Source organism: Amphiura filiformis, chromosome 20 (genome assembly GCF_039555335.1).
Source record: "Amphiura filiformis chromosome 20, Afil_fr2py, whole genome shotgun sequence".
NCBI classification, from domain to species: Eukaryota; Metazoa; Echinodermata; class Ophiuroidea; order Amphilepidida; family Amphiuridae; genus Amphiura; species Amphiura filiformis.
The window spans coordinates 28,260,837-28,287,695 of NC_092647.1; the positions used below are offsets into that span (position 1 = coordinate 28,260,837).

General features: G+C 35.9%; 1 protein-coding gene across 1 annotated transcript; it reads left to right on the plus strand.

The window, feature by feature from the left end:
• The first annotated feature begins 205 nt into the window (after positions 1-205).
• On the plus strand, positions 206-14,420 carry LOC140142773 (charged multivesicular body protein 5-like). The gene is made up of 7 exons (XM_072164765.1): positions 206-419; positions 5,701-5,805; positions 7,163-7,209; positions 8,665-8,830; positions 9,865-9,973; positions 10,445-10,557; positions 12,997-14,420. Exons 1-7 carry the CDS (start codon positions 351-353, stop codon positions 13,045-13,047), a joined length of 660 nt encoding a protein of 219 aa, XP_072020866.1. The 5' UTR covers positions 206-350; the 3' UTR covers positions 13,048-14,420.
• The last annotated feature ends 12,439 nt before the right edge of the window (positions 14,421-26,859 follow it).

Below are 26,859 nucleotides of genomic sequence, written 5' to 3' on the forward strand. Positions count from 1 at the left end.
GAGAAATCCGTCAGGAATTATTTTAAATTGGACAGATAGGTTTCTGAAAGAGTGTAGTTGACTGGGTTCAACCAAATAAAGACCAATAAATCAAAGGTGATTCATTGTCATACCCCGAGTTTTATCATTTTTTGTTACAGAAATCCACGTGAGGGCGGTACGTAATGTGTCAATTATAGAAAATGACGTCATCATTGACCTTAGGTCACTAGTATCTTCCGTCAACATTCATTGGCGATTGCTGAATTTCACAGTCGAAAAACCGCTTGAAATCACCGGAAAAGGCATAAAGAAAGGCTGATTTTGAATTTGTCGTAAAATATACTATCTTTGAAATACACAGAAGCAACATGAATCGGCTGTTTGGTAAAGGAAAGCCAAAAGCACCACCGCCTAATCTCAATGACTGCATAGGAAACGTAAGCTTACTGATTTTTTTTACACTACATGTAACACTGTATAAATTTACACTACGGTTAATTTTACATTAGGTAAAAGGTGAAATCAAATTTTTTCATCAAACCAAATCATTTTCTTGGATCTTGGATGTTTTACCTCCAAATACTCCGTGAAGAAGTTTTAACTGGAGGTGAACAAAAACTACTGCGACTACACCTGCCGGCGGAGTTGATGAAAGAGGTGAAGCTGAATGTTTTATCAAAATTTATGCCATAAACAATTGTTCGGCCATGTTATATGAGGCGATAGATGCATGACAGTACTAAAAACAATACCTAAAAGTTATTCTTATATATTCTTCTTCAATTCAAATTTGTATCAAATTAAATCCTACACATGTACATTTTACAAGGAAGTACCTAGCCTGGGGGCTCTTAGAATCAATCAATCACAGTTGTTGGTAAGGGATTTGTTATTTGGCTAGTTAGCATTTGGCTAGTTAAATTCAAAATCAATAGAGGGCGTCCTATTTTGGCTAGTTAAATGTTGGTCGCCCAGGCTAGTTAAAATTTTGTCCCTTAGGCTAAGCCTGGCTAGTTAAAATTTTGTCCCCTAGGCTAGTTAAAATTTTTCCCTTAGGCTAGTTAAAATTTTGTCCCCTAGGCTAGGCATGTTCACAAAATTTTCAAGTATGATATTTCACATGGAAATTATTTTGTTTAAAAAGGTGATTATTTAACTTAAAAAATGAGGGGTCAACCATGTCTGTAGGTCAAAAATTAGCGAAGTTATGGGCAAATGTCTGTTTTTAAAAAAAACCATGTAATGCATCATTTTTCACCACGGCGATCCATTTTACACAAAGGCGATTTTATTTTATGAAATCTAACTTTCACTGCATGCTGACTTCTGTATCAAGGATAAAGTACCGGCACATTTTAGACTACGTCGTCAAGTTTCTGGTGTCCAAATTTCAAATTGTTGTATTTCCCTTTTTGGATTGAATGTCGCCCTCTATAATAAGGAATGTGGACATGTCTACCTAGGCTAGTTAAAAATTTTCCCTTAGGCTAGTTAAAATTTTGTCCCCTAGGCTAGTTAAAATTTTTCGCTTAGGCTAGTTAAAAATTTTCCCTTAGGCTAGTTAAAATTTAGTCCCTCAGGCTAGTTAAAATTTTGTCCCTCGGGCTAGTTAAATTTTAGTCTCTCAGGCTAGTTAAATCAGATGAACATTTATAAAATTGCTTTGTACCATCCACATAGAATTGAGTATGATAACACAAAAGCTGAGGTGAGCATGGTGAGGCCAGCATGGTCTTGTCACCATGATGATGGGATTTGCGGACTAAAAAGGAGGGAGGACTTGGGGAGTTATTCATTACTAGGAGTTACAGTGTCTGTCAAAATGATCTCATCTCCTGTGGCAAATTCATTAACCCCCATTCATTAAATATAGCTCAAAGTTGACCTCAAGTTGAAGAGTATGGGATTTTTTACCCAACAGACTCAAAGGTCATTGTATGCTGTACAAGTATATTGGGGTTAAAGAACAGAGCATGTTTGACCATGGTTTGACTTAGCTCATATGAATGTGATTTGTGTTATATATTTGTGGTATTAATTGTTTTAACAGCCCTGGCTGCTAATCCCTTGTCCCAAGGATGTCTGTGTTTATAACATTTCAGCTTGTCATATTATGTCTCAAGACAGGAGATTTCTGATAGTGGAGGGGTATTGTGTTGAATGTTGGATCTGTAACCATGGTAACGGTGAACAGAAAATTTTGGGAGTTTTTTTTAGGATGGAAATCATTGCTTTGTACATGTATAATGTTTTTAACTATTTCTTTATTTATGCTAAATAATGCTATGTGTGTATTTTAAAGGTTTTGATTGTTTTGTATTTCTTAAGGTTGATTTGTTTTGTACAGCGCTCAGTCCTTTAGTAAAGGCGCTTTATAAATGCCGTTAATAATAATAATAATGGGGAAGCAATTTTTGGCAAGTCAAGGAGTAGAGAGGAAACAATTTTAGCACACTTTCATGGGACACCTTTTAAATAAAAATGTCTCTAAACGGCTTATGAAAACAGTACAGACATGCTTGGGCTAAGAAAAATAAAAACATTTTTCTTGTCTGAGTTTTCAAAAAAAAATGGAGTAGGAACTTTTTCAGAGACCCCCTCTTCCGAATACTATAGTAATAAACTGAAATGCATAATTTTTATCAAATTTGCATTATATAATTTAGTAGGCCAATAACAATATCACTTATAGGCCTAATAAAAGTATCTAAGAGGTGGAGGGAGATGATGAAGAAGAAACAGAGTAAGATTATGTTTTCTTTATATGTCCACTAAAACAAAAGAAATTGAAATATGAATTAGCTTTTCTGTGTCCATGATTTCAACTTTCCACTGCCAATAATCCACAAAAAACAATTTGAAACAACACAAATCCTGTGAGGTACTACTTCTAGTGGGGGTGATAAGACCTTGCAAAATTTCAAACATGCTCATCTATAGAACACATGTCTCTACTCATAATGTTTGTAAGTTCTTTTAGTGACCTTTTTTGTGTTTAGGTGTAAAAACTCATTACCTATTTTGGGTTTATTTTTAGTGTTAGAGACTTTGAGCACTGGGCGTCCTTTGGTATACAGAAACTCATACTCCACAACTTGAGTTTGCATTTTAAGCAATTACTGTTGTATGAGGCTATTGAACTATGCCATTAAAAATGAGGCTGGTTTGCTTTCAAAGACTTGAAACAAGTCTAGCGCTTATCAAAGAAAACAAGTCTACACCATGACATTGGAAGTATAGGCATAAAAATGCAGTGCAACTCCTCAATCTTGGGAGCTCTACATAATTTACTCATTTTAGCCTGAGAATCTTTGGCATTGATGGACACAAAATTAACTAGCCTGGGGGCCAAAATTTAACTAGCTTGAGAGACCAACATTTAACTAGCTTGAGAGACCAAAATTTAACTAGCTTGAGGGACAAAAATTTAACTAGCCTGAGTGACAAAATTTTAACTAGCCTAAGGGACAAAAATTTAACTAGCCTAAGGGACAAAAATTTAACTAGCCTGAGGGACAAACTTTTAACTAGCCTAAGGGACAAAAATTTAACTAGCCTGAGGGACAAACTTTTAACTAGCCTCAGGACAAAATTTTAACTAGCCTAAGGGACAAAATTTTAACTAGCCTGGGTGACCAACATTTAACTAGCCAAAATAGGACCCCCTCTATTGATTTTGAATTTAACTAGCCAAATGCTAACTAGCCAAATAGTTATCCCCTGTTGGTAAGCACCTCTGATTGGTTCAAATAGCAAGTATGCGCATCATGTTGAAACATATCGCGCCGAACGGTGTCAATATATTGTGTCATATCACACGGCTAGTACCGTACTGACGCGAGTATAGTCCCACCCCGTTTTTGGGTGAACATTGTTCAAAATTGGGGGGTGGGACTATACTCAAATTTCAAAAAAAAAAAAAATAAAAAAATTCAAGATGTTTGTATTTTTAATATGAAAATTGATAATTTGTTTTCATGTCATACTCTATTAAGGTTATTAATTATTTTAAACTGTTGTGATTTGGTAGTTCACAGCATCTTACGAATGGTATTGAGCTTTGGCAAAAACTGCATCGCTCAATTCATAGCGTGCGTGTAGAAGAATTAAAATATCACAGATATACCTTTATAGGTGCTGCGGTTCTTGAGTTACGTTGTAAAGAGGGCTGAAACATCAACACTTTTGTAAAACGTGCATAACTGATTAACAACAATAAATTAAGCAAGTTTGCAAAGTATACGATTTGTAGAATGAACTTTTGCAAAACATCAAAGTGTTAATTATCAATAATATATTGATCTAGATAATGCCAATCGATTTTTAGGTTGCTTCGACCAACAATACCTCGTCTACCCTTAATGATTTCAAAATGCATTTGGGACTATTAGGCCTACTCGCATCAGTACGGTAATAGTACAAGGTTCTGCACCATGAGTTGGGATACCAAATTTGGCGGTGGAGTAACACTTTTCCACTTTAAGTGATGTTTATGATGTCATAATTTCCATAAAGTTTTAGTTGTCATACAATAATAAATTTGGTGTCATTTTAAAGAATAATCTATATTCTTTCCATAACAATAAATAAAAAATTGGTTCATATTGTTTCAGTTATAATTAGGATTAATTAATTTGAATTTGTGATTACGGTGGTGGCTAGGGAGCCGGTGGCTAGGCTAGGGAGCCATTTTCACACTTTTAAAAGTTAATTTTAAAGAAACGGGAAGGTCCATGTGTCATGAAAACACAATTTCTGGATTTTAAACAGACCCCAAATACATATAAATAGACACCAAAATTAAATAAAAAGCTTTAAAATAAAAAATTAACATCATTTTATTACATATATGTATTTTTTCAGACCCCCCTTCCAGAAAATTTTTATTTTGGCCAGCACCAGCTCATTTCTTGGCCGATTTTCATTGTGTCAAAATGCTCAGGAAAACAAGCCTCATCAAGTAAGATGTTACTTAGCTGCAAGATGAAAGCCATTGTAATTTTTCAAAATTTCCATGTGTTACCGAAAGGGGTCCCAACTCACGGCCAGGGGCGTAGCCAGCTTTTTGGTCAGGGGGGTCAAAATAAAACTTTATGGGCACAGATGAAAAAAAAATGACAGTTGCATCATACAATACATAGAGACAAAAGGCTTTATTGGGATGATGTGCGCGTGTAGCTCTCAAAAATTTTGTATTTTCGTGCTGAATTTCGGTATAAAAGGGCTCCTTGCCCCTTTTCTTTTCCTTTGCCCTCCGGATTTTCTCTTTTATTTTTTGTCAGAGGGGTGCACTTTTTTCTTCCATTTTTTTTCAGGGGGGGCACTCTGCCCCCCTTCCCCCCGCTGGCTACGGCGCTACTGCTCACGGCGCAACACCATGTAAAGAATTGCTGGAACTTTCTGAAGTGTTTAAGAATGTAGTTTAGTCTTACACATGTAATTGGCTCATGAATTTGCCTTCCCCCTTTCATTTGTTTTGTAAAGGGATGCTTTTCTACACTTTGTAGGTTACTGGTACCTGAATGGGTGGCTCCATTTGAAATCTACACCCCATGCCTGTGCCGGAGATTATGGTCATGACTTCCATGGGGATGTATGGATTTCAACGTACTGGAATATCCCAATAATCTTTAAAATTTGTGATGGAATCAGGATTCAGTGAATGGAATAAATACGAGTGACATCAAATATCTTTTAAATAAATTTCTTTTTTGACAGGTTGATAGCCGAGCAGACTCAATAGAGAAGAAGATTAATAGATTAGACAATGAATTAAAGAAATACAAAGATCAGATGAAAAAGATGAGAGATGGACCTGCTAAGGTATGTATTACATGTATATGCCGGTACTGTAAAACACTTTAATTTCACGGGTATTTCGCGAATCGCCAATATTCTCCATTTTAGTAAGTAGGCCTACTTAGTTTCGCAAATCCAGGATTTTGTCAAAGTTTCCAAATTCTTACTATATTAATAAGTGGGCAGAAAGCTTAACTGAAAATTAGCCTTACTTTGCTGGGTATTTCCGCCTTACCTTCATTAAATTGAATGTTGGGATATCTCTCTAAAATGAAATATGGCCATTTTTTTGAAGGATATATCATGCATACATGTACTATGATAAAATTACGAAATACTTTTGCCCTAATAATGGCCGCCCGGCGCCCCCCAATGTGGGGGCGGCCATTTTGACAACCTTGTTCAATCAGAATGTTTATTTTTTTCATTTTAAACTTGTTTTCTCATGTTACAACATTCTATACAATGCTCTAAAATATGTTTTTTTATTTGTTTAGATTTAAGAAGATATTTTATAATGTTTAGAAGTGAATTTAATAAAATATTTTAAATCTTTTATTGAAAGTTTGTGAAAAAATCGTGGTCATGGTTGGTCACTATTTTCTATGCAGCAAATGTATTGTAAAAATAGAAACTGGTCAATTTCCCGATTTTCTAGCGAGATTTATGTGAAAGTTCAATGCTTTGTGGACTTTACTGTACTGACTCGAGTATAGTCCCACCCCGTTTTTGAGTGAACATTTTTCAAAATTGGGGGTGGGACTACATGTATACTCGAATTTGAATTTTTTTTTTTTTAAATTTTTTTCTGGATATGGAGAGTGTCCCTGGACTGGACCCAGAGCTAAATGCTAGGATCAAACATGGTTGACAAAAAATTGTAGGCCTATGTGTTTTGAATAAATTTGTGCCCATGTCATACTCTAGTAATGATTTCAAAATGGATACAAATTCAATGCGTTTTGAAATCATTAATAGAGTATGTAACTGGGAGGAAAAGCCATCCATCGCATGAAAATTTTGACCTTTCGTATTGAAGATTTTATATAGGTTTTTCCCCACATACACTTTAAGTACATGTACATGTCATTGGATTTATCAGGTACTTTGAGGACTGTCAAAAATATCTAATTTTAATAATTTGCTAAATTTGTATAATATCGCAAATGTCAAAAACTATTCAAAACTTTCAAATTATTTGATATATCAGAAGGACATTCCTCGTATTCAGAATGCAATTAGATATGTTTAATGTGCTCTCAGGTCCCACAAAAAAATACTGTGCAAACGTTGCTAGCCGATATGCCAGTTCTTTCAACCCATTAGAAAGCTTGATTTTGATGGAGCTCTGTAAAAAAATGTTGAATTTGTTTTATCACAGAATGCTGTAAAACAGAAGGCATTGAGGATATTAAAACAGAAGAAAATGTAAGTATTTCAAGTTAAAATAAAAATATTTTGTGCTCCTATGTATATAGCCCCCAACTAATCAGAAAAGCTGTTATAAATATAATGTAATTTTGTTTACCCAGTTGATTACACACAATATAAAGTTAAAAAACTGCAGGTATTATGTAGACTGTTTCAATAATTTTGATGTAAGGCAACAATAAAAATTTTTTACCAGCAGACAGACTTTTCAAGTAAGGTTGGTCAGTCAGATTTTAATTATTTTTTTCTTGACACTTTTAAAGGGGGTACTACACCCCTCGATAAATTTGTGTCTATTTTTGCATTTTTCTCAAAAACTAATTACACAGTGGTAACAAAAGTTATGTATATATTATAGGGGCAAGGAATCCAATTACTACACTGTAATTTCAGTGACCCAAGACAAACGGTTTGTTATTTATGATAAAAAATAAGGTACTGCTAAGATGTACCTCGTTTCCTATCATATTGAAGCCAATCAATTCACCTTTTCGTTAAATCCCATAACCCTTTGCGAGTACACCTGAGACCTCGTCATTTGACGTCACGCCGATCTGCGCCGATGCGCACATCGTTTATCGAACATCGTTACTGCGCATTGCAAGTCGGCGTGACGTCAAATGACAAATTCTCAGGTGTACTCGCAAAGGCTTATGGGATTTACCGAAAAGGTGAATAGTCACCAGGCATGGTGTGAATGAATGAATGAATGAATATAGTACTGAACCGCTTGTCTTGTGTCACTGAAATTTCAGTGCAGTAATTGGATTCCTTGCCCCAATAATATACATAACTTTTGTTACCAGTGTGATATTATTTTTTGAGAAAAATGCAAAAATAGTCACAAATTTACCACAAAGGTGTAGTACCCCCTTAAAGTTTAACTCAAAATTTGGGTCGGTCAGGCCCGTAAGACAGGGTGGGTTTTTTTCATCACCTATATTATTATTATTCAATCATCTTTTTTCAAACAATTTAAACATACAAATTTAAAGGAATCAAGAAATCAACAAACATCCAATACAACTGGGGCCTTTACTGCAGTGACCACCAAGCATGGCGTGAACGAAATACATATTACACATACACAAATATTAAAACACCTAAAAAGATACATAAATATATATAAATAATTTAAATAAATAATCCCTTAAAAAGAAGGAATAAAGAAATCAACGAATATCCAATACAACTGGGGCCTTTACTGACCAGTGACCACCAGGCATGGCGTGAACCAAATACATATTACACATACATAAATATTAAAACGCCTAAAAAGATACATAAAATATATAAATAATTTAAATAAAAAATCCCTTAAAAAGGATGAGCAGCGACAAAGTTCATCATTTGGCTATGTGGGGAACAAATTTAGAGTAATCTTTGTTGAATGAAGTTTTGTGTGATATCATCGTTATAGTAATAATGTTATTGTTTCATTATTGTTGACAGGTACGAGCAACAGTCAGATAATTTAAGGACACAATCATTCAACATGGAGCAGGCTAACATGGCAACTCAGACACTCAAAGACACAAAGACGACAGTGGATGCTATGAAATTAGGAGTCAAAGAAATGAAGAAGGAATACAAGAAAGTTAACTTGGACTCAATTGAGGTGAATACAATTTACATTATTTGTGTGTGTTTGTTTGTTTGCCTTGTGTAAGTAAGCTACATGTAGTGACATGTCTCTATTTCAGAAGAAGATTTGCTTGCAGATTAAAATAATGTTGGATGCCTCTCTATTTGGTGCTAAAGCAAGACCCTGTTCACACCATGAAAATTTCTCGATTTGATTAAGATAAATTTTTTTGCCTATTACGGTGTGAACGCACATCTCTTCATTTGATCTTCATAAAACTAATGATGATCGAATGTAAGGGTGTGAGTGATTCCCGGGAATTCCCTGCCCGGGTACCCGAAATTAAAATTTTTATTTATTTTTTTAAAGTTATTTATTTTTTCGGTTTTGTAGTGTCCCTGGACCTAGACCTAAATGCTAGGATCATTCATGGTTGACCTAAAAAAAAAAAAAATTGAATTTTGCACATTGTTTTGTGTTTTTTAAATAAGAAAATTGATATTTTTTTTTTAGGTCAACCATGAATGATCCTACAAAACTGGGAAAAAATAACTTGTTCGGATTACGCACGCGGCGCCAATGCCCTTTGCCTGCCAGTTGCGGTGACGTGATCGGTTCATAAAGAAAAACTTTCTTTGTAAATTTTATCATGGCCTATGAACAATAAAATAGGCCTTTTAACTAATCAGATGACAAAAATCTATATTAATGAGGTATATAAAACAAATATTGACTGCTTTATTCGGGTCATGGTTAACATTATAGGCCCGCGGTGATCTCAAAACCATGCTATGACCAGATCACCCTGGGCCTATAATTTTAACCATGCCCCTCATAGCAGTCAATATTTGTATACTATTTCCCTAGATATTAAAGTAGATAGGCTTTCTCGAGGGGAATTCATTATAAGTTATAATATTTCTATGAGTACACTGTCGATTATCACAGTACCGTTGCAGTTGGTCCCTGTGTGAGTTGTCGTCCTGGTGGAGCTTCCGGTAGATGTGTGTCTTTTTTATCAACTTATCATTTCCTTGATGATAATATTTGGTATTTTGTGATTACAGGATCTTCAAGATGAGATGGAGGACATGTTGGATCAAGCTAATGAAGTACAAGAAGTGTTATCAAGAAGTTACGGCACACCAGAATTAGATGAAGCTGATTTGGAAGCAGGTATGAAATAGATAGGTCAGAGGACGTATTATTATAATGACACAAGACGGGAATGTTTACTGGAGCTTTTGTTTTCATGCTTTTTAGAACCAAAAGTTTAAACCTCATTAAAGCTAGTATGTTTTTTAAACACAAACTACAAAAGCAGGGTGTTGGTGTTGTTATAACCCCCCCCCCCATATATATTGATATATTACAACTCATATGTGCTGTTATATTTGGTACCATGTGTATAGCTATGGATCTCTTCTATCCAGGGAACCAAACCAAGTAATTGGGAAATTCTGACTATGTACAAAACTATAAAAAAAACCACACAGAAATGCGGTGAGAAAAAGCAGTAGATCTCAGGGTCATGGGTGTTATATTAATTTGCCAATCATCAGAAATCTCAGCTATATAGATATTTTCTTTTTAATTGGTATGTTCTTTTTAATTGATCACATAAATATCTTTGGTGATTTCTTTCAGAATTGGATGCATTAGGAGATGAGTTTGAATTAGATGAGGATACATCATATCTTGATGAAGCATCTGCAGCTCCTGCTGCACCAGAGACAATCCCAGGAGCAGAGTCAACACAGGTCAGTATGGGGGACTTTGTAGATGATACTATAACATTATCAAAGCCCCTGCAACTCAATGAAATACTGAACAAGTCACAGATGAGTGTATTATAATATCAAGGATGTGGGAGTTCAGCTTTTCTTGTACACTTGCTCTGTACAAAAGTATAGGATCTTTCCAAATTAAAGCTTTTTGCAAGCCTTTTTAGCTCTTTTTTGTGTGGTGACTCATCCCGGTACATTTGAGCATTTTGCCTCCCTGAAGTGGCTGTGACATCAAAGCATTGAGGCAGCTGTTTTGCTTGCGCATCTATGCAACATCTTTAGGCATAAATCTGCATAATAAACCATTAAGCATCAAACAGGGACCTGCAACTAAGAAGCAGGGTTCAGTTTTGCAGACAAAAACCTGTTTTTGACGGCAAAGTGGCAAAAACCTGCCAGTTTTTGCCTGGTTTAAACTGGCAAAAATGGCAAAACACTCATACTCACTCAAATATTACAAAGTAATACACAAAGCTTATAAACAGTAACACACAACTTTCAATGAGCCATATGCAACATATTTTTTGTCCTTAAAATGAAAAACTTTTGAATTTGATATGCTGCATTTCAGTTAAATGCACCAGTGAGCAATGAAAACTCATGCCTTTTATTTCTTAATTTGTTATATAATTGCAAAATCTGACCTTGTTACACTTGGGAAAGTATTTTTGGTCCTTAATAATTTGGTTTGAGATGAAAATGTGAACTATTTATCACTTTTTTAGTTTTTGCGTTGCCAAGCGGTTAAAACCGCTGTTAGAAGTGCACACCCTATACATACCATGCAGAAACATGCTGGAGTCCTGCTAGTAATAGGATGCAAGTTGTAAACACAAAATTTGAATAAAGCTTGTTACAGCTTGATTGCTTTAAAGTTGAAACATATATTTACAGAATAAAAGAAAAGTATAATTAATAGAATAAGAATAAAAGTATTGTTTTGAGACCCATCCATGGGCGCGTTCTCACTATGCCTGTTTGATACCAGGACGTGAACTCGATCCTACATCGAGTCCACTTCCAAGCATAGTGAGAACGCGAAATAAGTGGTTTCGATCCTACATCCAGGATGTAGCATCGAGACCACCTCATTGAGGTAGTCTCGTACCGAGGACGTGGTATCAAGCAGCATAGTGAGAACGCGTTTACAAGTGGACTCGATCCACTTATACCGGAAATGTTGTATGCACAACCTTGACGGCCGTCGTTGTACTATAGGCCTATACAATATACTTGTCTACATTATATAATTTTCCATGATAACATTTAAACATGCATTTTCAACTTAAAAATTCGTAGCTGGTATTATAGAACAAATTTATACATGCTTTATTTCATGTAATTTACAATATTTATTTTTTATGCGGAAAATTCGAGGGGAAAGTGGATATACACGGACGTTCGTTCATTCATAGATTTTGGTTCGTTCGAGATGCTTGCCGTAGTTTGATGAGCAGCATGCTTCTCGTGCAGTGTGAAAACAATGGCATCGCGGCAAGCCGGGGCTGCAAGATACAGATTTTATCCAGTTTCAGAATTAAACAAAACGAAATTGGGCTTTACAGTATAATACAAAAGGATATTCAGGTGTAATATTCGTTTTTTGAGGTGTACAATTTGCTAGACTGAGTTAAAATAACCAATCAAAAATAGTATTTTTGATGGTGATTTAGAGGTTGTGTTGCGTGTGAATCGGGGTGCTTGACCAAAATCAGAAATAACAACCCGATGTATTTCTCTCATTTTACACGTATAGGCGTATATAAAATATCAGTTTTTAGAGCTGTTTATTTCAGATCTTTCCAAATATATGCATATATCACAAAATAACATATCCATAGATTGAAGGAATATATCAGGGGGCCTGGAAATAAAACATGATCTTTCCAAATTGATAGTCTATAGTAAAGTTTGATATGTGCTGTGAGTTCGGCTCAAAACATGCATTGGAACAGAATTTGTGACGCCATGGTCATGCATTGAAGCGCTTGATATTATAACATCCGGGTAAGTGGAGTCGATCCTACATCAGCATTTTGGTATTAGTGAGAACGCGAAATCAATGTGGACTGAGTCCACTTGTATGTGGACTCGGACCTAGGTACGAGACCCCATGTCTGTAGTGAGAACACGACCCATGTCTCTATCGCTTGTTAACACAGGATAGAAATTACATTATTTTGATTAGAACGAGGGGGCAGTGATAGACAAACGACTGGGTCTCAGAACAATACTTTTATTCTCATTCTTAAACAGGTTGCCCGAAAAATCATGAATTATACACACCCAGGTGTACTCTATTATCTTATATAACACGGGCAAGAACCAATGAAATTAAAGGGAAAAGGACAACAGTTTATAGGAATGATTAATATCATGTTTTTCTTTTTTACTTATTTCTTTTCCTTGCAGGATGGTGTTCCAGTTGATGAATTTGGACTGCCTCAACTCCCAGCCACATGAAGTCCTCTCATAGAGTAGTCTAGTTAATTATTTCCATATGTACAAAGCTATGTTATATTTCACTGTATATGTATATAATAATTGATACTGAAAAGTAGAGATAAAACAGTTTCGGAGCGATTGCCGAATAGGATGCAACTCTACTAGTCTTATTACAAGACTGCCCACCCCAACCCTAAATCCTAACCCTAAACTCCGTAAACGAGGACTGGACTCAAGTCCAGCAAGTTGCACCCTATTCGGTAATCGTACCACAGTTTCTGCAGAGGAATGAAGAACAGCAACAGAGCAATAGACTATGGACATCATGCAGTGTTTAAAATAGGTATGAAAAAGAACTCCAACAAATGCATGCAAACAGCAGCAGACATGGATAGTTGATATTACAGGCACTATCTGTGATTCGCTCCATCTGAGGAACCAAAAAAATTTTTTTTTCCATTTTTGTAAAACGTACGTGTGTGCTAAACTACCCTGCAAGTTGTACAACTGAAAGTGACTGAATATGGATAGAATTTGCAATGCTAATTTGATCAATTGAGGTTTTCCATATACAGACAGCTGCATTAATTGAATTGAGCGCTGTTGTTTTCTACCTAATTTGCTTTATTCCTTTTTATTTGAAACCAATCCTGTTGCATCTCATGCAGTACGAATTTGCCTTTCTCCCACTGTAATAGATATATGCTTTACATTCCTTAATCTTTCTTTGATTACAATGCTAATGTTTTAAAGAAGAAAATTTTATCCAAACGGTTACATTTCAGCACATCACATCAAAGCTCCCATTGGGCTCCCCATTCCTTTTTTAAAGGAATTTTATTACAAGGTATCCTTCATTTTTAAGCTATTCCTACAAATTTCAAATAATTCTACTCTTTTGCGGAGATCACTGATAGTGCCTTTAGTATTGATTGCTCGATCGGAGCGGTGACAAAAAAGGTTAACAGCCTGATCAAATCTGTCACATGTACACAGGATTATGAGCATTTATATTGTAATGTGCAAAGTCAAGGGTAACAGACATTTCTGAAATGCCTGATCAAACTATATACATACTGCAGATTATGTTACAGCACTAATTTCTGAAATGTTCAATGTCTTTGGTTTTAATGTACACATTACAATGTAGTCCAGACTACAAGTAACTGGTTTCAAAAAACCAAAATTCTTCTTGTGCTCTAAGCAGTCAATATACTCCTGGTCATAAATTGTTAGCAGAGTGCAACACTGACCTAATTTACAGGAGAAGCAATTTTCTGTTTATCCAATTTATTTCTATTCAGATTTCTATAAAAATCACTGGAATTAAAAAAGTTATTTATTTAAAAACTGCTAATTATATAAATGCTATTAAGGGATCTGGAATGAGCGTTTTGGCGTTTAAACAGTATTTTTGTGGGACATGAGAGCACATCAGACATATCGAATTGCATTTTGAATCTGAAGAATGTCTTTCTGATATCAAATAATTTTCATTTTTGAAATTCACGATATAATACAAATTTTATGACAAATTATTAAAATTTGATAATTTTCACATTTTTGATATATAACAGTCCTCAAAGTAAATTTTATAAATCTAATGATATATTCTTAAATTGTATGTAGCTGGGAGGAAAAGCCGACGATCAATTGAAAATTTTGACCTTTCATATTGAAGATATGGATTTTTTCCCAAAATGACCTAATTTTTTTTTTTTTGTGTTTTGGGGAAAAAATCCATATCTTCAATACTGAAAGGTCAAAATTTTCAATTGATCGTCGGCTTTTCATCCCACTCTACTAAGTATAAATCATCAGATTTATAAAATTTACTTCCAGCACTGTTAAATATCAAAAATATCAATTTTTAATAATTTGCCATAAAATGCGTGTGTATTACATTACGAATTTCAAAAAATCAAAATTATTTGATATCAGAAGGACATTCTTCGTATTCAGAATGCAATTCGATATGTCTGATGTGCTCTAATGTCCCACAATAAATACTGTCCAAACATTCATACCCCACCCCTTAACTGCTCAAACTACATATTCGTATTTACGGCCCTAGCTACTATGGGCTATTTGCGGGGAGGAGATAAGTTTAAGTGACCGCTTATGGGTTCGAATTTCAACCAGCCTAATCATGAAGCTCCCGTGGCCCAGTGGTTAAGGCGCAGGTCTCGTAAACCTGAGGTCCCGGGTTCGATTCCCAGGCGGGATCACTTTTTCTACTTGTCTCCTTTATTATTTGCGACGGCGAACCTGGTGAAAAATTATGTTTATTTATGTTATTAACTGTTGCCATTAAATAAATAACTAATTTAGATGTTGTAAGTACATTAGTTATTCTTGCAGTGAATGCAACACTGATGTAAGTGCAAGTATTCTCATCAACAAGAGAATATATGCTCATTCTACACTTGAACTGCCAAAGATAGAAAGCAACACTGACATAAGTGGCACTTACGTCAGTGTTGCGTTCTATAAAAATGAAGTTTAGAATGGAACACTGATGTAAGTAGCACTTAGGTCAGTGTTGCATTCTATGAAAAGTAGGTGTCGAATGCAGTAAGTGGCACTTACAATGTACATCAGTGTTGCATGCTCTGAAAATCAAGTGTATTCTATGAAAAGTTGGCGCAGAATGGTGCATTCTACACGTAAATGACACACGCATACTCCCTGCAACACTGTCATAAGTGGTACTGTTTAAAAAAAAATTAATATACCTCACCTCCTCACCTCACAGGCTGTGTCACCCACTGTCGGATGTAGCCCTCCTCAAGTAGCTTCCATTTGCTTCTGTTCTGTGCTTCTCTTGCCCAGGTTGTACCCAAATAGGATGTGAGATCATCACGCCATCTTCGTTTTTGTCTTCCCCTTCTTCTCTTTCCTGTTCTTGGCTGCCATTCCGTTAACCTCTTTGTCCATCTATTGTCCTCTCTCGAGCTATGTGTCCATACATCTCCACTTTGCCTCCTTGATCCTTTCCATGATATCTTTGACATTTGTTTTGTCCCTGATTTCCACATTTTTTACTTTGTTACGTATGGTGATATGCAGCATTTTCCTCTCCATAGCATGCTGTGCTACCTTGAGTTTTTGTTCTAAAAACTTAGTTGTTGTCCAGGTTTCACAACCATAGGTCATTGTAGGTAATACACACTGGTTGAAGACTCTCGTCCTCAGTGTCATTGGTAGTCTTTTGTCACATAGGATTTCTTTGTGTCTGCCAAAGCAACTCCAGCCAGCCTTTATTCTTAGCATGACTTCTTCTCTCGTGTTGTCTTCCATCTTTACTGTCTGGCCTAGATACTTATAACTTTCTACATGTTCTATCTGCTCATTCTCTACTTCAATGGACTTGTTAGTCTGGTAATTTGTCATGAATTTGGTCTTCCCCTTATGTATATTCAGTCCTATCTTCTTACTCTCCCTGTTCAAGCTGTTTAGTTGCACCTCCATATCCTCAACTGATGCAGCTGTTAATGCAACATCGTCTGCAAATCTCAGGTCTGTTAAATAATCTCCGTCAATGTTGACTCCTCTCGGTTTTAGGTCTAAATTCTTGAACACTTCTTCCATGGCGGCTGTGAAGATTTTTGGAGAAATTGTATCACCCTGTCTTACACCTCTTTTTATGTGTATTGGTTTGGATACATCATTTTCAAGATGAATAATGGCTGTTGCGTCTGTGTATATGTCCTCCATGATTTGTACATATCCTTCATTTACTCCAATCTTTCTTAAAGCTGTGAATAGGTCTCTGTGCTCTACCGAGTCAAAGGCTTTTTTTTTTTTTTTATACCCAACGAAAAGCTTTAACTGGTATTCATTTGCCTTTTCTATTAATTGATTTAGTGCATGAAGATGATCTGTAGTTGAGTAGCCCTCTCTGAATCCGGCCTGTTCTCTTGGTTGATTCTCATCCAGTATTCTCTTGATGCGGTTTTGTATTATTCTTGTAAAGATTTTGTACGCATGGGACAGTAAGCTTATTGGTCTGTAGTTCTTAATATCTGCTTTGTCGCCTTTCTTGTGAAGCAGTATGACTTTAGCCTCTTTCCAGGTTTTGGGTATCTTTTTCTGGTGTAATATGTCGTTATACAGTCTGACTAGTTGTATGTTTATCTCTGCACCGCCTACCTTGAAGATGTCACTGGTTAGGTCGTCAGTGCCTGGAGCTTTGTTGTCTTTCATTTGTTTCACTGCCAATTCCACTTCTCTTATTGTTATACTTGGGAGGTCAGTTTGATCAGTTGATTTACAGTTTGTATCTGTCTTGTCCTGATTTGATTTTGAACTGTACAGATCTTGGTAAAATTCTGCACCTATGTCTAGAATTTCTTCTCTATCAGTTGTGATGTTGCCATCCTTTTGTCTCATTTTGCTTATTCTGGTTTTCTTGCTGTTCAGTTTTGAAATCTGTTTTAGTCCTTTTCCGCTCATCAGGATGGTTTCAATTTCTTCATTTCTTCTCTTTCTGCTTCTCTGTCGCCTCTTCTTTCTCACTGTTTTGACAAGCTCAGCGTATTCGGTTTTTTGTTGGGGTGTTTTGTCTTCCACTTCACGAAGTTTCTTTCTTTTCACATCCATATCCTCTATCACTTTGTCCTCCTCAGATGTTTGCTTAGTCTTTCTTTCTCTTGGTGCTATTTCTTCAGCTACCTCTATAACTGTGCTGGATATGAGGTCATACATGGTATCCATATCTGCACTCTCTATATCTAAACATGCAAAATGATTTTTCAATTCAAGTTGGTACTCTTGTCTCCTCTCCCGTAGTCTGTGGATGTTCAATTTATTTTTCTTTCTGTTTCTTATGATCTGAAGCCTTGCTAGTTTCCTGTTGATGCGTGTCTTTGCTCTGACCATCCTATGATCACTTCCAATATCTACACTTGTGATGACTCCACAGTCTTCTACAATTCCTCTCTGGCTGCTTAGTATGAAGTCAATTTGGTTTTAAACTTCCCTCCTGGGCTTTCCCAAGTCCAGTATCTATTTTGTTCTTTTTGAAGTAAGTGTTTGCGATGACTAGTCCTTGTTGTGCAGCAAACTCCAGCAGCATGTCCCCTCTATCGTTTCTCTCTCCTATCCCAAACTTTCCCATGATGGACTCCTCTCCGGGTTGGTAGCTTCCTATTTTGGCATTGAAGTCTCCCATTTCTATAGTGTACTCAGCTTCACTTTCTTCTATCGCCTTCGCTATTTCCTCATAAACCTCTTCCACTGCCTCATCATCATACTCGCTGGTGGGGGCATACACCTGAACTATGCGTAGTTGTTTGTTTCCAGTGAGTTGCACTGTGACAGAAATGACTTCGGTTTGAGTGACATTTCATTCCCTTCACAAAGTCTTTGAATTTTGGGTGAATAAGAAACCCAATTCCTTTTGCATCCTTGTTGTCCTCTGTTTTTCCTTGGTTGTATAACCATGCTCCTCCTTGAAGTTCCACTACACCCTCTCCTTCCCTCTTCGTTTCACATAATCCAATTATGTCCCACTTGAAGTTTTGTAGTTCATCCAATAAGGACTCTAGAGATTCATCTGTTTTCAAGGTCCTAGTATTATACGTACAAACGTTGAGTGTTGTTTGTCCATCCTTGTGACCCTTATCGATCACACAGTTTCCTTTTGGCTTTGGCTGTGTGATGTCATCCGCAGATGTCACTCTTGGGTCACGATTCATAGGCAATCTGCAGTCACCAGGTCTTTGATGATTGCGCCCATTGTGGCCTTGGGCTTCACGGCCTCCTTTAGCATTCTCTTCCATTTACTTGAGGGATTTTAGCCATATACCGACGCGCTGGCTGGACGTATTGTCAGTAGAGGTTTATGTCAGGGTTACCTCACCCTTAGTCTGATGTTGATGATGAAGACTAAGCAACCATATATGGCCATTCAGGGCTACTCCAATAACCCCTGTGGCCATATAGTGTTGCCCCCATTGCCCCATCTCTGTTTTACTCTGCCGCAAAGCTAAGTGTATCCAGGTAGTACGCGATTGACAGTGTGGATTAAATTTTGATTTTCAAATTTCACCAAAATCTCAATTTCAACAACAAGGGAATCGAAAAAAAATGTCACAATACGACAATGTTGCATTCTGCTGACAAAGTATCCCCTCCAATGTGCCTACAATCAACCAAATTGGACTGAGTGGTTTCCTTGTGTTTCAGTGGATAGTGAGTTTGTACATACATGTAGCTACAGCTGTCAATTAGGATATTTGTTTAAGTTTTATATACCTATGCAGCAAAGACAACATGTTTTGCAGAAAACTTAAATGTCAAGGTATAAAATGTTTTAATAACATTAAAAAGTATTTTTCAAAACTGCAAATTATTAACCATAATGTTATTGGCAAAATAGTTTGCAAATAGTTTGCCACAAAATATGTTATGTTTTTTCATATAATTATTTTTATACACCCTGGCATTTTTTGACGAAGCAAAACATAATATAACTCATGAAGAGATTCGTAATATAACCAAAATTTGAACTCTGACCTGTTTGTGGTAACACAACTCACATCTATGACCTAGCACGCCAGGGGATGGAACTGTGATGCCCACTAGCATAGAGAAGGATGCGAAACCACTCACTCTGATGAAATATGTCGCCCATGACATACAAAACTGTCTGGTCACTGGTCAGTGTTCAAAATTTGTTTGTGTAACAAAATTGCAAAATATGAAAACATAATATATCTGTTCGCTGGGTACACTGTTTGCCAATGAGCATACCTGGGTTTCTAATTTCAGATGACTGCAAATGGTCATATTTTTCACATAATCTACTATACCCAGTTCAGTTTTGGGCTTGAGATATACTTTCTTTTTATGGACAGGACACAAAGTGATACAGCACGGTGAAGTTGATTAGAGATTAGACATTCGTTATTACGTTGAATATTACACTTTTAATCGTTTTCCTGCATCGATCAAGGGTACTGGAGTCATTTGAGACCGTTTTGGACTTTCAAAATTTTGGCCCAAAAATTTTGAAATTTTCGTTATTTGGGCGAATTTCGACCTAAAACCCACTTTTATGTATCGGTCAAGTGTTCTCGAGTATTTTTACACCATTTTTCGACATTCAAAAAATTTTCGGATGTCCAAAGATGGTGTCAAAAAATGTAGAAGACTTGAACTATACATAAGAGTTGTTTTTAGGTCGAAATTCATCAAAATAAGGAATTTCAAAAACTTTATATTCAACGTATTGAATTATTCAATTGCGAATGTCTAATCTCTAATCTCAAGCCAACTTCTCCACGCTAGTGATACCTATTCCCCATGGTGGTATACTGTTCGATGGGCCTATCCCATCTCAAAATTTACAATTGAATTATTTATTGATGGTAGGTCTCCATAGAAAATATAATATTAAAAAATCAGACAACCTAGTTTTAATAAAATGGTCTGGAAGTGGTGAGCAAACAAAACAAATAGTAAGATGATTAGCTCTTATAATTTCAAGTAAACATTAGTCACAAACAAAATAATGATGTAATATTATTGTATTTTTTATTTGCTAGTTGCAAAATGTAAACTTGTATTTGAGGATAATAAAAACAGATACATTTTTATGAATTTGCTATCTAGTAAACTGTTTTATTGAATTCAATTATATTTTTTATTGTACAATGTAAACTAATTTATAGTCTACATGCATAAATTTCAAATATGATGCTTTGAAACAAACCTACTTTTTATAGGAAAAAAAATCATGTGTGTGTGTGTATATTTTATGCTGTTAAATTTGGAACCACAAATTTAAAAAGCCAGTGAAAAGAAACTGCAAAATTGTTCTGAACTCTGAATGCTGCAAAAAGTTTTAAAAAAATTTGACTGCTGTACATTAATTTTCTCCTGCAATGCTCAAAGCCCTTTTCAAAGTTGGATATCCTAGAATATAACAATGGTATCAACATGAATCCTTTAAGGATAACACCTATTTTAAACTGTTGCAATTTGGTAATTCAAAGCATCTTGCGAATGGTAGTGAGCTTTGGCAAAAATTGCATTGATCATTTCATAGTGAGCAATTATAGAAGAATTCTAATATCACATACTTTTGTAGGTCCTGTGGTTCTTGAGTTGTTGTAAAGAGGGCTGAATCATATTTTTTGTTCTGATGATATTTAAAAACATGCCATCGGGGAGGTGTATATAGCTATACCTATAACGTTATGAACATGACAGAGTGCCGAATGCGCAAAATTGCTGTTCTGAGTAAACAGCTTTTGAAAATCTTGGTACCATTCCATTGGTCATTCTAAAAATTGCATTCTAGCGAAGATAATTTATTCTATTCATTCATAACAATGGCAATTGCTAATCTGATAATTAGTTGGGCCTACATGCAATTCGGATTGGCATTTTGTCACATTAATGTGAACCACTTTAACAACATTAAAGGCCTACTATTATAGAACATAAGCGAGAGGGGGCGCTAGACCACTAAAAACACCGGTGTTCCACACACTGTGGGTGTTCCATAATCTTGTCTTATCCAGCCTTTTATATTGACAGCAGGCATTTTGACCTCTATTGAAATAAATAAGCTCATTGGTACTTCAAACTTAACAATGAAATGAAGTTAAAGATCAACTCACATAATCCCTTGCATTTTCATTTCTGAACAATAGACAGAAACTAAAAGATAAAAGGACCCTACATATGATTAGGGTCAGATAGGGCCAGTGGCTAGTTTGTGCTTTTTCATACTACACACATATTACAAGCAAATAAAATCAATAATATTTATACAAATATTTACATCTGTCATAAGAAAGCATATTAAATCAACAGATATATTAATTATTTAGTAGTAGGGGCCTATGTCAATTTAAATATTTAAATGATGTGTTTGGGGCTCAATCAAACTGATATATGCAAATTTTGAGAGAGAAAAAAATCAGGACTTGGCGGGGATTGAACCCTGGTCGCTGGATTACCAGTCCAGAGTGCAGCCACTGTACTACCTGAGTTTACAGTCGGTACTCGGCCAATCTCAACTTGCATTCCCATGATAACTCTCTCGATCATTGTGTCTCAGTGGCCAATTATAATATCAATCCCCACCGAGTCCTGATTTTTTCGCTCTCAAAATTTTCATTATGTCAGTTTGCTCGAGCACCAAACTCTCGATCGTCATTTAAATCATAATGTCTTGTGCAGAGCATGCATCGTTTATTTTACGATCCTCACATGTATTAATTGTCTTGCATTGTCTTACTCCCTGCTAGGGTGAAGCAGGCTGCCTCCTTCTTCATTATTAAAAAAAACAAAACAAAAAAAAAAACAACATTTAGGCCACAAGATTAAAAAAAATGTTTCACATCCCCACCTTTTTGGAAAAGTGAAAGGGATTTGCAAACATTCCAGAGAAAATGTGGACTGCTGTTATTTGATCAAATAACAGCAGTTTTCACATATTATTTATATCATTGTTGGCAGTTTTCAACATCTGCCAGGAAAATGACGAGGCCCTTTTTTAGATTATGAGGGATTAAACATTAGACCCCTTAGAGTATGTTCCACAAAACACTTGCAAGCGATTCATGCTGATCGACTCATAAACTTGTTTATCAGCATTAATATACTTGTTTATCAGCATTAAAAACTAAGAAATTAAAAAACAAAAACATGGACTGATCCCAGAAAATGAGGAGGGAGGCAGTTGCAAAATGAATTAGTTTTTCTATTTGGCCTATTTAAATTAATATTTAGAATATAGGGGCCTAAATTAGGCCAAACAAAATTGTTGTGTTGCCCTCAACCGCCCGACCCTAAATCCTGAAAAATCGGGGGTCGGCATTTTTTTTTTTTTTTTTGAATGATGATTTTTACAGATTTGTTCAAAAAATCAATGTTTTTCACTTAAAATTAATATTTTATTGAAAGACTAGTCTTTAATTGATATCTAACAGGTATCCAGAAGTCAAAATTGACAAATATGTCTCCTAATTGAAGAATCATTATTTAATATTTGACAATGTTTTAGGGGATTTTTAAAAACTGAAGGTTTAAAAAAAAAAAAAAAATCCGACCGTCCACCCAACTTTCCCATTTTCCCACTTGAGGGCAACACAACAATATTTTTTTGGTCTTATTTCTGATGAAACTTTCTGGATGGGTATATTTACTTTTAAATTAAAGTAATTGCGTTAAACATAAAATATTAAAAGGAAAATGCTTACACACATAATAAAGTAAAATAAACAAGAATATACAAAAAAAGTGAAGTAAAATCAAATTTAACAAATAAATAAAAAAATAAATAAAATAAAAATGAACAATAAAGTAAAGACATTAAAAAATAATAATAAATAAAGACAAGCAGTACATTCAATTTCAAACCTGACAGAACCCAAGTGTACATGCTAATTATCAATGTACATGTTACTGTGCAGTTCTGCTTATGAACTACTGTACATGTACACAAGTGCACATGCACAATTTGATCATTGCATCAAGGATTCATGGTAATGCACAGTGCTCAAGGATTGTGTTCATGGCATATTGGTGGGCATAGGTGCATGGAGATATAAATGTGATTTCATCTTGCACTTTACAGGTAAGAAAGAACATTGAACCCACAACTAGTTTTGCCTGCTGCTCAAATTGTCATGATCAATTATATAATTGATGCTAATAAAATAAGCTGACTTACTGTCACTCTCACACAACTCGAGCTAGCTCGCAAGCCCAAGTTGCTCAGTGCTTTTAATTGAAGTTGAACTAAATTTGTTCAAATATTGTGCTCTGTAAGCACTCTATCATGTCTATTGAGTTTGACTATAGGCGAATCTTGTATAGGGGGTTTCATCAATCAAATTCATATAGGGCCTAGCTAGCCCAAGCCTAGGGACTAACTAAACCAGTCTAGGCTAGGCTAGGCCTAGCCTAAGCATGCATGCTATTATATACGTCTATAGTAGGTATTCCAATTGAATAAACGCAGCAAATTTCAGCAGCTGTACTCGATCCAACTGCGATCGTGTATCGCGCATTTCAAATTTACGCGAACGCACAACCTTGGATACAATGCTAAACCAATCACGAGTGCATGCATTTGGCATGGTTGGATTCACTTCCGCGTTACTCACGCACAGTCACATACGCTAGCGTACATCGTGCAGTGTTATACGCAAAAAATCGTCACACTATTGAAAGCTGCGTTCATTCAATTGGATTAAAGTCTATAGTAATAGTCATGATAGTATATTAAAACATGATTACATTTGGCCTTAAAATGCTTATATGGCTCCTGGCATATATACGAGGGGGTATCAAAAAGTTTTTTTCATTTTCCAAAAAGCAACAGTGACAATATCACAATCACCACTGAAGATAACTTTCATTTCATCATCGGTTTTCTATAGGCACTGCAACCCTTCAAATGCAGGATCTTAATAACTGCTTGCCTGAATTTTCTCAATCTTGCAGTTTTAGCGCAGTAACTGGGGCAGCAGGTTATTAGCATCTAGCGTCGCCTGTAAAAAAAGTAAACATACTTATGAGACCATTTTTGCATCATAGTGTACATAAGGACCAGTGATTGCACTGACAAAATTTCATTTATAGCTCTTTCACTTCTGGACGATTTCTAAAACTTTTTGATACCCCCTCGTATATGATTGCCTGTTTGCCTGGGGCTGAACTGGGCTATTTTAAGACAAGTTTGTCGTGATGATATGAGTTAAATTGCTGAACACGGCGGTAAAAGCGGGCAACCTTGCAGTGGCTATAAACTAGGGGTTGGTAGCACCCGGGGCAAGAAACAAATTGGCGCCCCTACCCCCCCACCCCCAGCACTCAAGAATATCTTTTGTTATGAAATATGTGAAACTCGTGAAAATTTTGACTTTCATCGCTCGGAGGGGAGCAGAATCGATGCTGAATTGGTTAATTTGGCGCCCCCCCCCCCAAGGGTGGCGCCTGGGGCACGTTGCCCCCCTTCCCCCTAGTTACGCCACTGGCGCCTTATTGTTAATTGCACCTTTAAACATACAAACTATCTCAAAAGGTCTTTATAGTTTAGGAAACTTTCTTTCGCGAAGGTGGGCCGAAGGCACTATGTCAAAAATGCCTAGCTTTTTGTTTTATAACAGTACATATACTTTTTTGCCATTTTCTGCTATTCCTTGTCTCCGATAGGCACCAGATAAATTATGCGCTATTAACCAATCAAGGATCGTAGGGAATTTGATTGACAGTGACGTCAGACGCAAATAGTCTTTTTATCTCCGTCTTCAATTACCGTATATATGGTATTTCACAATATAATTTACAGTAACAGAAAGAAAATGCAAATGTTCGTCATGTTTCATAGACCTATAATGACGACGTGACCATCAGCTCTAGTGACATCATATGTAAACAATGTAGGAGTAAGTTTAAATAATTAATTAGGTAATAATACCAAATATACCAAAAGTATACTTATTAGAAGGTTCAACAAATTAGAATACAATCCGATATCCAAAATTATATAAATAAGTTGAACTTGAGCGTTACGCAGTAGTTCAGATCTAGTTGTACTAGATTAGAAGATCTTTGAGTACATGTCTCACTTGCACAAAAATAAAAGTATGGATTTAATACCGGTATGTGTGTCATTAATTTTACAGGCTTTCGGCCTGAGGGCACACCTCTTTTTCTCTAATACACTTATTGTAATTTCCCCATTTTTTTTTTCAGGTAGCTGTAATTTAAAGTTAAAAAGCAAGGGACGAGAGTTGCTGCAATCAAGAAACGAACTGAAACAACAACGAAAGACTGGATCCCAAGTTTCTGATCGCGTGAGAGAGTTACAGAGACAAGCATCACTGCCATCAATGATGACGGAAACAATAAATCTTCGCTAAAGGGTAAACTCACTCATGAACAAGCTGCTAAAATTGGAGAATCAGCTCAGAAAATTGGCCAGCAGAGTATGAATAAGCCTTTCCTTCTGAAGTCCAAATGGAAAGATGATACCTTACAGAAAGATGAAAGCTTACAGAAAGATGAAAGCTTACAAATATACCAGTACCTTAAACCAATCATCTTGATCACCATACTTTTGATACTGTTTGCACTCCTTCTACATATATTAGGTGTGTTTACCTAATTAGTATGGAAAGGAAACATTACAGATCGAAGCTGACTACATATTCCAGACCAACCTATAATGGCTGCATTAATTTCCACAAGGCCGGGAACTTAAAGGCCAAAGAGTATGGTACAAAGTTAACCCATTTGAATGAACATTCCTTTATGTAAAAATGCAATTTTTCATGCTCTTTGTATCCATAGCACATTAGCATGGCTCAATTTGTATTATTGTGTTCAATTTTAGACTTAAATTTCGATAAAAGTTGTTAAAAAGTAGTTTATTTGAAACTGTGATTTAATGTTTGATATAGTATAGAGGCCAGCCCATGAAATTTCCCTGTTGTTAGACATTTTTCAAATGGACAAATCATATATTATCAAAATGTCTTGAGAATCATTGCTACCATGCATGTTGGCAAATTTGTAACCATGCATTCTATTCCATTTCCATGGCAACGGTTTTTGCCCAAAAAAGTCATGGATACTCTTAGAAGATGGCTTGATGAGAATCAAGACCCACATTGGGCTATTCCATTCAAAATCCACGGTGCGGAATATTTTGGAAATATCTACCACAGGAGAAACATGCATTTCAAATGAAATGAACACATTAGGCAGTTATAGGCAGCTCCATTTGAATCTCATAAACCCTCTGAGAAAGATTCAACTTGAATCTTCCACAGATGGAGGATGAGTTTCAAATAGAGTTGGTTA

Coding starts and splice junctions, on each gene's coding strand:
- LOC140142773 (XM_072164765.1), top strand. CDS start 351: ATGAATCGGCTGTTTGGTAAAGGAAAGCCAAAAGCACCACCGCCTAAT. Junction 7,210..8,664: donor ATATTAAAACAGAAGAAAAT/GTAAGTATTTCA, acceptor TATTGTTGACAG/GTACGAGCAACAGTCAGATA. Junction 9,974..10,444: donor TGAAGCTGATTTGGAAGCAG/GTATGAAATAGA, acceptor GATTTCTTTCAG/AATTGGATGCATTAGGAGAT.